This window comes from Poromitra crassiceps (genome assembly GCF_964638095.1).
Source record: "Poromitra crassiceps genome assembly, chromosome: 23".
Classification (NCBI taxonomy): Eukaryota; Metazoa; Chordata; class Actinopteri; order Beryciformes; family Melamphaidae; genus Poromitra; species Poromitra crassiceps.
In genome coordinates this window covers 6,508,068-6,520,703 of record NC_139639.1, presented here as the reverse complement: position 1 = coordinate 6,520,703, position 12,636 = coordinate 6,508,068, and the positions used below count along the sequence as shown (strand labels likewise).

At 44.4% G+C, this 12,636-nt stretch overlaps 1 protein-coding gene across 1 annotated transcript in view; it reads right to left on the bottom strand.

The window, feature by feature from the left end:
- kif1ab (kinesin family member 1Ab) overlaps positions 1-12,636 on the bottom strand; it is a gene marked incomplete at both ends in the record, with an annotated part of 44,424 nt that overhangs the window by 25,292 nt on the left and 6,496 nt on the right. The window contains 11 exons of the mRNA XM_083659764.1: positions 1,523-1,598; positions 1,835-1,914; positions 3,080-3,279; positions 7,594-7,736; positions 9,056-9,134; positions 9,227-9,305; positions 9,449-9,466; positions 9,563-9,628; positions 10,197-10,274; positions 12,070-12,181; positions 12,295-12,473. Coding sequence (XP_083515890.1) covers positions 1,523-1,598; positions 1,835-1,914; positions 3,080-3,279; positions 7,594-7,736; positions 9,056-9,134; positions 9,227-9,305; positions 9,449-9,466; positions 9,563-9,628; positions 10,197-10,274; positions 12,070-12,181; positions 12,295-12,473 — 1,110 coding nt within the window. The remainder of the gene's footprint in view (positions 1-1,522; positions 1,599-1,834; positions 1,915-3,079; positions 3,280-7,593; positions 7,737-9,055; positions 9,135-9,226; positions 9,306-9,448; positions 9,467-9,562; positions 9,629-10,196; positions 10,275-12,069; positions 12,182-12,294; positions 12,474-12,636) is intronic.

Sequence of the window (12,636 nt, the reverse complement as noted above, 5' to 3'; positions counted from 1 at the left end):
GCCAGCGAGAAAGCCTCCATGAACCGTGTGCTAGTGCTCTCGTTGATGTGACGCTTTTTGATGGTTTTTGACCGAGTAAGAGCGATAGGGGTGACCTTGAGTTCAAGAAAGATACAGAGATGGTCGGACAGAGCAACATCACTAGCTGAAAGAAACGATGACTCAAAGCCCTTGGTGATAAATAAGTCTAGGGTATGGCCTCGATTGTGAGTGGCCCCAGAGACATGTTGTAACAGGTCAAAAGTGTCAAGGAGGTTATTCAATTCTTTGGCATTATTATCATTGGGGTTGTCAATATGAATATTAAAATCTCCTGCAATAGTTAAACAGTCGTGTTCTATGGAGATTATAGAAAGGAGTTCTGAAAATTCATCAAAAAAACTACTAGAGTACTTAGGTGGTCTGTATATAATCAGTAGTAAAATAGAGGGAGAGCACTTCAGAACAGCGGCCAGATATTCAAACGATGAAAAGTCGCCAAACGATACCTGCTTACATTGAAAAACATCAGAGAAAATAATAGCTACTCCTCCCCCCTTCTTACCGACTCTGGGGGCGTCAATGTAGTTAAAATTAGGTGGGGCTGACTCATTAAGAACATATTCTCTGTTGTTTAGATCAAGCCAGGTCTCTGTGAGGAACATGAGGTCCAGTTTATGACTCGTAATCAGATCGTTTATTAGAAGCGACTTGCTTACAAGTGACCTAATATTTAGCAGTGCAGCCTTGATACTTACGTTGCTGGGTTGATTTTGTAAATGCTTTTCAGAGTGTCCCTGGAGAACAGATACTAGGCTTGGTCCTGGAACAGGACGTGCTGAGAGATAATCTTTGTTTGTTCTGTAGCTAATCAGGGTGGGGATAGCTAGACATTTGATCGTTTCATGATGCTCTGTGACCTTGTTTTTGGGGCCGGAAATAATTTTTGAGTCTAAGTCGATGTTTGAGGCAAATTTGATGAAATTCCGTCCAGGCGTTCCTCAGATATCGCGTTAACAAGCTTGAAAATGGCGTTCGAGAGGTCACAGTGACCTTGACCTTTGACCTTTGACCACCAAAATCTAATCAGATCATCCTTGAGCCTAAGTGAATGTTTAAGGCGAATCTGATGAAATTCCGTCCAGGCGTTCCTCAGATATCGCGTTAACAAACATGGAACATCGTACGGACGGACGGACGGACGGACGGACGGACAACCCGGATCCATAATGCCTCCGGCCTGGCTATCGCCGGCGGAGGCATAAAAATCGGGTTTAAAGGAAATGTTTTTTCTATGTTGTTTTTTAAAGTTTTGGTCCGAGTGAAATGTTCTATTGTCTCTCCAGATTCTAAATATAGCTGAACCGTTTGGTTTGACGAAGGAAAACTCTTTTTATAAGCATTTTACGAAATGCCCATGGGAAAATAAATGGCGGAAGAAAATCTCTGGTACAGTGCTGAAGCAGGAAGTGACGTTCCACTTTGTCTCTCTATAAGTATATCAGACTCTTGTGTTACAGCGATGTACAGGAGTGTATCTGACCTTCTTGGGGGAGAAGACACCCAACGTGCCTCCATCTTCTCTCATGGCCACACCCATCTCTGCCAGCAGGGCCTCTCTGATTGACAGTTAGCATCATAGCATCAGGGTTACAATTGTTATAACGGCACGGTTTGAAGGGAGATGCTGTTGCCACTGATAACAGAACATATCATGTGTTGACTTTGTTCACTAAACATTTCATGGGGAAGGTGAGGGGGGGGGACAATAATGGCACCATCCCCACTGTTACATCCATAAGCTGGTGGCAAGAATGAGGATGGGTCTGACATCTAAGTGATATTTGTGACCAACCTCTCCATGCGGATGGCCTCAGTGCGTCGCAGCTTCTCTTCCCAAGTCTCATTAAGCTCGGCGATGATCTTCTCAGTTTCCTGTTGGGTGAGGGTTAAGATACATGTCTCAAAATGATCTTCTCAGTTTCCTGTTGGGTGAGGGTTAAGATACATGTCTCAAAATGATCTTCTCAGTTTCCTGTTGGGTGAGGGTTAAGATACACGTCTCAAAATGATCTTCTCAGTTTCCTGTTGGGTGAGGGTTAAGATACACGTCTCAAAATGATCTTCTCAGTTTCCTGTTGGGTGAGGGTTAAGATACACGTCTCAAAATGATCTTCTCAGTTTCCTGTTGGGTGAGGGTTAAGATACACGTCTCAAAATGATCTTCTCAGTTTCCTGTTGGGTGAGGGTTAATACCCCGTTCAAGACAACTCGGACCCCCGGAAAAAATGGGTCCGACCTGTAAAAAGTGAATTGAACGGTCGTTCAGGCCGGAATTACAGCTCAGAAATTCTGGTATCATCCAGAGCTCCGGTTTCTCCGAGTTGACGTCACAGCCACATCAAAATGGCAACTTGCATCGTTAATGATAATCACTGAATTATTATAAAGACGTTTGTTGACGTTTTAACACACAATTATGTAATGTTAACATTTAATTTGTGTCATCTGTGTTTCGCTCTGTGTGAAATTCAGCATTCAGCATGTTCGGTTAGCATTGTTCGCTAGTAGGTAGCTACCATGCTAACGCGGGTTGCTATAGCAACAGTTTGGTTTCCCCCCCGAGCGGGAGGTGCAGCGTGAACGCAAATCTGTCCGGGTTCCGTGTTGACACTCACGGCGGTCCGAGTTGTCTTGAATGCGGTATGAGATACATGTCTCAAAATGTCACACACCCTAATTAGCCTATTTCACATTCCACCCAAATCAGCAATCGTGTGTCTAAAAGGCAGGAAGTAAAACAAAGGTGGTCCAGTTTGCTGTTCCTCTGCTGCAGGGAAACATTTATATCAGTGCACCCCGTCTCATTTTTATATTGTGTTACTTCCTGCATTTTAGACACAAAATGGCTGATTTTGGGTAGGATGTGAAATAGGCGTATTGGAATGACTCTCCCCTCCCCGTGTATCTCCTTCTCTGATGTTCTCTGTCCCGCTTGCTCCATTTCCTCCCACAAGCACACACACATCTAACCTTGCTCCTCCTCTACAGCGAACCTCTCCCATTACCCCGCCCCCCTCCTTCCCCCCGTCTCTCCTACCTTCAGCCTCTCGATGGCCTCCTCGCTGGCGGGGCTGAAGATGCGGTCGTGGAGGTTGGCGATGGAGCCGGCGCGACTGGACATGGCTGAGAGGGAGGGGGAGGGACTCATACCCGTCGTGGCATGGGACACTGTGGAGAGATCACCCCTTTGATTGGCAGCCTGGCCATCATTCACAGAGTTCTTATAATGGCACAGGTCTGCCAGAGAGAGAGAGGCGTCGCATGGAAGAGAGAGAGCACGAGAGAGGGAAGGAAGGAGGGAAGGAGAGAAGGAGAGAAGGAAGGAGAGACAGACGCGGAGAAACAGATAAAAAAGGGACAAGAGGGAAGAGTACAAAAAAAGAAGAGAAAGCTCAAATAATGGATCATGGAAGCAGAGGCAGTTTGCTAACCAAAGCCATAGAGAGCCAAAGTGACCGCCTACTTCCTGCTTCAGCACTGTACCAGGGATTTGTATCCGCCATTTATTTTCCCACAGACATTTTGTCAAATATTTGTAAAAAAATCGTTTTACTACGTCAAACCAAACGGTTCAGCTATATTTACAATCGGGAGAGACCATAGAACATTTCACTCGGACCAAAACTAAAAAAAAACGACACCGAATTTTTTTCCAACTTTAAATCCGCAATTTTTTCACGTTTTGGTCCGAGTGAAATGTCACGTGGTCTCTCCTGTTTCTAAATATATCTGAAGCATTTGGTTTGACCAAGTAAAACTATTTTTTATAAGCATTTTACGAAATGCCTATGGGAAAATAAATGGCGGATGAAATTCTCTGGTGCAGTGCTGAAGCAGGAAGTAGGCGGTCACTTTGCCTCTATTGCAGAGAGAGTGGAAAGAGCAACTCAAATTAATGGGGTACATAATGCCATGTAGACTGGAAGTTAGAGACCAGGATGTTTTTTCCCCCTGATGCCGAAATGCACATAACAAGCTCACAAGCACGGTTATGACTACCGTAAATTCCGGACTATAAGCCGCGGCTTTTTTCCCGTTTTTTGGCCCCTGCGGCTTATAGACCGGTGCGTCTTATCTATGGATTTTTTTCAGAAAAAAAATTCCAAATACATAAAATAATAATAATAAAAAAATAAAATCTCTCTTTTTTAGCACTCTTTCTACCTATAAATCCACTTCTGTTTTAATTTCCTCTGTTGCCCTCTTTTCACCACACCGCGGACACTGTGTGCAACATAACATAACACAAAGGTGTTGTGTTATGTTGTTTTGTTGAAATGTTACGCTAATACGGTAAATGGGAGCTTCATCAAACAGCCAACAATCCCCTCTGTGCGTGAACCCTTACATATGGTAATTACGGTAAGCAAAGTTCATCAGCCCGGAACCACAACAAGACGGGCAGTCGAGCAGTCTCTCTCTCACTCACCATGGGGAAAGTACGAAGAAATTCTCACGATGCAGCGTTCAAGCTGAAAGCAGTCGAACTCGCACTGAAAGAGGGGAATAGAGCAGCCGCGCGTACTCTTAGCATTAATGAATCGATGGTGAGACGTTGGAAAAAGCAGCAGGAGGAACTGTCCCAGTGCAAGAAAACGAAAAAGTCCTTCAGAGGCCACAAAAGCAGATGGCCGGAGCTTGAGGATTGCCTTGAGGACTGGGTGTTGACCCAGCGAGCAGACGGCCGAGGCGTCTCCACGGTGCAGATCCGACTGAAGGCAAAAACGGTAGCCACCGAGATGAAGATTGAACATTTCCTAGGTGGGCCATCTTGGTGCTTTCGTTTCATGAAGCGAAAGGGACTGTCTGTCAGGGCGCGGACGACTGTCTGCCAACAGCTTCCTCCTGACTACCAGGAGAAAATCGCGAGCTTCGGCGAATACACACAAAGGAAGATCAAGGATTATTCCATCGCACCGGAGCAGATCATCAACATGGATGAAGTGCCCTTGACGTTCGACCTGCCACTCACTCGCACTGTGAACAAGAAAGGTGAATCGTCGATAACGCTGAGAACCACAGGTCACGAGAGAACCAATTTCACCTGTGTTCTAGGATGCACAGCATCTGGAGCGAAGCTGCCGCCCATGGTGATCTTCAAGCGGATTACCATGCCGAAAGAGAAAATGCCAAGTGGTATCGTCGTGAAAGTGAACAAAAAAGGCTGGATGATGGAAACTGTAATGAAGGAGTGGTTGTCCCAGTGCTACGTCCAGCGCCCTGGAGGTTTCTTTCGCCAAAAGAAAGCGTTGCTCGTCCTGGACAGCATGAGGGCTCACATCACCGATTCAGTCAAAGCAGCCATCAAGACCACCAACAGTATCCCAGCTGTGATACCTGGGGGCACGACCAAACACCTCCAGCCACTCGACATCAGTGTCAATCGGGCATTTAAAGTGGCGCTGCGCATGGAGTGGGAGACGTGGATGACGAGCGGTGACAAGTCATTCACTAAAACAGGGCGCATGAGGAAGGCAACCTTCGCACAAGTTTGCCAGTGGGTCCTGACAGCCTGGAGGAGTGTGAAGACATCCACGATCACCAACGGGTTCCGAAAGGCTGGGCTGCTGCGTGACGAAGAGGAGGACGCCGCCACATCTGAGGGCCTTCAGAGGCTGTTCGAGTCGGACAGTGACGAAGAGGAGTTCGTTGGTTTTGAGAGCGACAACGAAGGAGAGAGAGGAGTGGCTGACGAAGCCACCCTGAACCTGTTCGTTTCCGACACTGAAGTTGAGGACTTTGCTGGTTTCAGTACGGAGGAAGAAGAGGAAGACGAGGAAGACGAGGATTAGTGACTTTACTTTGACTATGTTTACAGCCGTTTGCTGCACCTTCACCTAAAAGATGAAGAGAAGGATTACAGTACGGTACATGTTTACGTACGTATATTGAAATGTGATCTTAAAAAGAGACATGCAGCACCTTATCCTTTGAGGATTGTTTTTTGTTTTCCAGTTACGGTATTTACTGCACCTTAACCTTTTGAGAATTGTTTGATTGTTTTTACAGCACTTTATCCTTTTGAGGATTGTTTTATTATTATTATTATTGTTTTATTTTTTATAGCTACGGTATTTATTTTGTTTAAATGTTAATAAATGGGAGTTTATAGCCTATAGCCTACCCTACCGTAATGCTTGTTTTGTTGAATAAATGGGAGCTTCCCCAAACAGCGATCTCTTTCCCGACATTCCTCTCTGTGCACGAACCCTTTCATATGGTAATTAAACATCAAAACACCCGCGGCTTATAGTCCGGTGCGGCCTATAGAAGAAAAAAATAGTCAATTTTGGTGCTGCGGCTTATAGACCGGTGCGTCTTATAGTCCGGAATTTACGGTAATTAGAAGCAAATCAAAACATCTACATCAGTACATTGCATAGAGGCCAAAAGTCAGTCTTAGCTTTATTAACACTTTTATCGGAGGAGTTTTTGTTCAGGGTTAACCCATTGATACCTGATGCAGCATTTGTGTGTATATCCCTCATTTGTGTGTGTATCCCTTTAAGACCGCGAACCGCGGTCTTAAAGGGATACACACACAAATGCTGCATCAGGCATCAATGGGTTAAGAGCTGTCTGGCTGCGTGTCATGCAAGGCACCTGACTCACAGCGTCCAATGAGCTACCACACACAGAGAACCAGCATACAAGACAGGGAAGTGTTTCTCAGCAATCTAAAATGGCGTCCTCCTGGTCAGTCCTTTCTTCCATGATCTCGAATCTGGTCAAAGAAAAGCAGCAGTCTGAGCGTGTTGCCTCGGACCGCTTGATTGGAATCAAACCAGTGCCTTGAACAGCAACATGCTTTAAGCCTAAGCATGGTTTGGACTCCTTCCTTTTCACGTGCTTTTTGACAATAATGAAGGAGAATAGAGTCGCACACAGCCGGGTCAGGGAGAAGGCATTTCAATTAAGAAAAGGACCACTTCACCAACAATTAGAATCAATTATTCAATTAGACTGTTGTGATAGGATACAAATATTTAGAGGGTGGACTGCCCTGATAAAAACAGCTATTACCATGGAAACCAGAACTAATGGAAAGAAAAAAGGAGGCCATTTTTGGAGAGTTTATGAGAAAAGAATAATGGATTTATTTGGGTCGTCCTGAATATTTCTTGTAGAATTTTGTTTTGTTTTTGTTTTTGTCTGACTCCTCGTATGGTTTCTTGTGGCTGTTAGATAGGAGGTCTCTGGTGTTAGATAGGTCTCTGGTGTTAGATAGGTCTCTGGTGTTAGATAGGTCTCTGGTGTGGTGGAGGCCGGCTGGGGATTCATTTCTATCAGTGCAAAGCGCAGGCTGGCCAGAATGATACACACGTTTCAAACCAGCGATGACAGCAGGGCCGCTGCACCGATACGCTGACGGGACACAGGGGAGAGAAGAATGAGTGTGAGATACACCCACACTCCAAGTAACACTCTCATCCTCTGTGCTTTTCAATGTACTAAAGGAGAAAAGTGTGTGTGTGTGTGTGTGTGTGTGTGTGTGTGTGTGTGCGTGTGTGTGCATGTGCGTGTGCGTGAGCGTGCATGTGTGACACTCACTCTCGATGATGTCTCCCAGGCCCTGGGCGTACAGCAGGTCTCTGAGGCGAGACACCTCCTCCTTCAGCTCCCGCACCAGACGGTTGTTGGGATCCTCGTTGATCACGGCGTTGCAGCGGATCTGTTTGGCGCGGTCGGCGTACCTGGACAGATGAATGACAGGATGTGAGCAGGACATCAGAAGGAAGCCAGGTTCCACAGCAGGGGAGGAACTGACACAACATCATGGTAGAAATAATGCAGGACACCTTCGATGAGATGCCAGACACTATGTCAACATGACACGTGGGAAGCTTAAGCCCAATTTATGCTTTGTCTGCCGACACTTTTGAAACGGTCGCCGACAGAAATGAGGACTTGAGTCGACACTTTCAAGTGTCGGCGAGCAGTGTCTGCTACCTGGTGAAATGTCTAGTGTCGCGGACTACGTCATAGTATCACGCAAGTCTGATTGGCTATATAGACGGCACGCGCTTGACTTCCTTGTTTTGGTTTTCGCTCGATTGAAATGAATGAACGTGTCCCCGCTATTTTTATCAGCCTGTCCTTGATGTGTGACTTCGTGAAAATCACAAAGAACATCGTGACCAATTTCCCAGAGAGAGAGGGTGTGAGTTGTGTGGTTTTGTGTCGTTTATATGCGGCTGCAGCCAAGTACGTTACATCTTGCCTCCGAGGTGGTTTCACTGTGCATTTCATTCCCTCTATTGCCTTGGCTGTCTGCGTTTGAGTGTCACGTGACCGTTGAACCGAGGCGAACGTTCACTGAAGTATAAATGCAACACCATGAGCGACACTTTATGTTTCGTCTGCGACCATGTGCTGAGCGACACTTTATAATAAGTATAAATTAAGCTTTGATAAGGGTCAAACATTGATACAAAATGATTGAACTGGATGTTTTCTGAGTTGGGAAACATAAGTCAAATGGCAGGTCAAATATGACCTAGCATCTCAACTACTGTAAGTCAGGTTCCTTCATGTTCATTGAACCTGGCATCACAAGGCTCTCTCTCAAAGGAGCCTGGTATGCATTACTGGATTCCTGACTTTCTGTCTAAGACCCGCCCCAGATCTGACACCAGATCCGGCGGATGTGTGTTACAGTGTTATCGTTCCCACGTAGAAAGATGGTTTTATATGGTGTTTAGAATACCATTTTATTTTTGTGTATTAGCTACATAGCTAGATAACTCACATGACATTTACCACGACGCCCCCGTTTTCCCCGCAGAATTGTTTATCGGAGCACAGAAAAGTTCGGTATCTGCCGGATCTGAACGGCTGTTTCGTTTTTTTTACCGGTTGAAGCCCAGCTTCTGGCCCCAATCTACAGTATGTTCATTAGATGTTCTCAATAGTGTACGTTCATATTATAGGCCAGTTAATGTCCTGAAAGATATCTTTGAGATGTCGTTTGAAATGAAAAAGACAGGTGATCACTGAGCTTGCTGTTCCTCACCTGAGGGTGCTGAGGGTTTCGTCATAGTTGATGTCTGCAGGGCTGAGTGCCGCCACCATGGCCGTACGAGAGTTCCCTCCTGAGGTATGACAGTAACACCACCTTCATGTAGAGGCAACAATCACAGAAAGAAGATCTAGAAGATACGACATAGACTGTATCGATGCATACCCAGGTTCTCCCTCAGCAGCCAAGTCAGAACTGAATCTCTGTATGGGATGAAACTCTCCACCTTCTTCTTTTTCTTGTTCTGAACACAAAATCATTCGTCATTTATTTGCAAATCACTCGTAGAAAATATGGAAATAAATATTGACAAAATATATTGACCAAACGTTGAATAAAGCTACTATTGGCTCTCTCTCCAAATGAGCAACAATTAGCATCACTAACCTTGTTTGGTGCCGAGTCCTGTGAGGTGAAAGGCAAATGAAAAGGTGTGTTACTTGGGGACAACAGCAAATAAGAAAGAGTCTATTTTAGAAGAGGACTGTGAAGGACTCTCACCACTTCAGCTAAAGCAGAAATGACTTTCCCGAGTGTGGTCAGGGATTTGTTGATATTTGCTCCTTCCTGCAAACACAAAGACGTCAAAGTTCATCATATGAATTGTTCGTCCGTCTATTCAGAAGTCATTTGTTTAATAATAGTAATAACCGCGCATGCGCAGTTGAGCAGGCGAGCTCTGCACGCGAGCTGTGCACGCACGCAAGGCACGCTAGCAATGAGCGCGCGGAGTGCGCAATATTTCTATTAGTAGTAAAAGTAACAAACTAATTTTTTTTATTTAAAACTAACTCATTTGAAAGACATTTTCAAAACACACAAAAACACGATGCAACAAAAAGAAAACGGTCAAATAGTGCAGATAGAACAGCGCAAATTAGCCTATTGTTATATAATCCAGCATTGATCACACACAAAAAGAGGCCGAAGGATCAAAACTATAGTACCAACAAACGAATGACACAAATGAGTTGCCATGTCCCCCTGAGGCATCCTGGCATACATTTAAATCATTGTCGGTTCAAATCTGCCTTACAAATCAATCACTATTAAATGTATTTTCTGTTTTTCTCTCCCCTGCATGCAGAAATATGCAAATACCAGACAATTAACCTGAAAGACAAACTCCTCTCACCTTCAGTCTGGTTCCTTTCGCGCCTGTTGAGTCGGCCCTCTCGCTGCCAGCCAAGTCCACAAGACTGATCTTGCTGACCTATGTGGACAGACAGCATATCATGATAATAAACTGACCTATGTGGACAGACAGCATATCATGATAATAAACTGACCTATGTGGACACACAGCATATCATGATCATAAACTGACCTATGTGGACAGACAGCATATCATGATAATAAACTGACCTATGTGGACACACAGCATATCATGATCATAAACTGACCTATGTGGACAGACAGCATATCATGATAATAAACTGACCTATGTGGACACACAGCATATCATGATAATAAACTGACCTATGTGGACAGACAGCATATCATGATAATAAACTGACCTATGTGGACAGACAGCATATCATGATCATAAACTGACCTATGTGGACACACAGCATATCATGATAATAAACTGACCTATGTGGACACACAGCATATCATGATAATAAACTGACCTATGTGGACAGACAGCATATCATGATAATAAACTGACCTATGTGGACAGACAGCATATCATGATAATAAACTGACCTATGTGGACACACAGCATATCATGATCATAAACTGACCTATGTGGACAGACAGCATATCATGATCATAAACTGACCTATGTGGACACACAGCATATCATGATAATAAACTGACCTATGTGGACACACAGCATATCATGATCATAAACTGACCTATGTGGACACACAGCATATCATGATCATAAACTGACCTATGTGGACACACAGCATATCATGATAATAAACTGACCTATGTGGACACACAGCATATCATGATAATAAACTGACCTATGTGGACACACAGCATATCGTGATAATAAACTGACCTATGTGGACAGACAGCATATCATGATAATAAACTGACCTATGTGGACACACAGCATATCATGATAATAAACTGACCTATGTGGACACACAGCATATCATGATAATAAACTGACCTATGTGGACACACAGCATATCATGATAATAAACTGACCTATGTGGACACACAGCATAACATGATAATAAACTGACCTATGTGGACACACAGCATATCATGATAATAAACTGACCTATGTGGACACACAGCATATCATGATAATAAACTGACCTATGTGGACAGACAGCATATCATGATAATAAACTGACCTATGTGGACACACAGCATATCATGATCATAAACTGACCTATGTGGACACACAGCATATCATGATCATAAACTGACCTATGTGGACACACAGCATATCATGATAATAAACTGACCTATGTGGACAGACAGCATATCATGATAATAAACTGACCTATGTGGACAGACAGCATATCATGATAATAAACTGACCTATGTGGACACACAGCATATCATGATAATAAACTGACCTATGTGGACACACAGCATATCATGATCATAAACTGACCTATGTGGACACACAGCATATCATGATAATAAACTGACCTATGTGGACACACAGCATATCATGATAATAAACTGACCTATGTGGACAGACAGCATATCATGATAATAAATTGGTCTGCATAACAACGGGAGAAAAACACTCGCCAGAGCCGACGGAATTAGCCTCAAGAAGATATCAATCAATACAATTCATCCGGATAACAACACCACAGATGACCCACACCCACATATAGAAAGGTGATAAAACCATTTCTGCCTTGCGGCTTCTGTCCTGCCAAGGTTCGGTTCGAGCCTTTGCAGAATCAGAACCCTGGGTCCTGCTACAGTATCGTCGATGCAAGAAAACACTATTTAAGGCCATTTCTTAGGCTTCCGTTCCGTTCAAGTGACGGAAACTCCTTGTGTGACGTTGTATTTGGATGCACAACCTTCTCCGAGGTGTTGTCACTGTCCATGTCGTGTTTCTTCTGGGTGAAGATGATGTTGAAGACAGCGTGGGAGCGGCTGCTGGTCTCATTCATGTTGGTAGCTGCCACCGTCCTGAGGAAAAAGGCAAGAAGAACCTTGCATTTCTGACCCATCTATATCGGCTTATTTATTCCAACCATTTATTCGATCCATTCACCGATTGGACCATCACTCAGGAATCCTACCTGGCCTTGTTTCCAGAGTCCATCAGGTCCTGGATGTCGTTGTAGTCGGTGACGGCTAGTTTGGACAGGTCCTCCACATAGGGCCCCATCAGAGGGTGCTCTCTGACCCGCAGGTTCCCTTTGTTCTTGGGGTTGAGCAGGTCACGCACGCGCTCACAGTAGATCTCCATGTAACTCACCTGACGGAAGGAGAGCGAGTCATCATCAGGAATCTGCTCAAATGTCTTTATGAGTTGTGAATGGCTTCGTAACTGCTGTTGCTGTGGTTCTACAACACTATATCTGTTCATGACCTTATTCCACTCTAATTCACCTGAAAACTAGGCATTGTGTCTTGGTTAG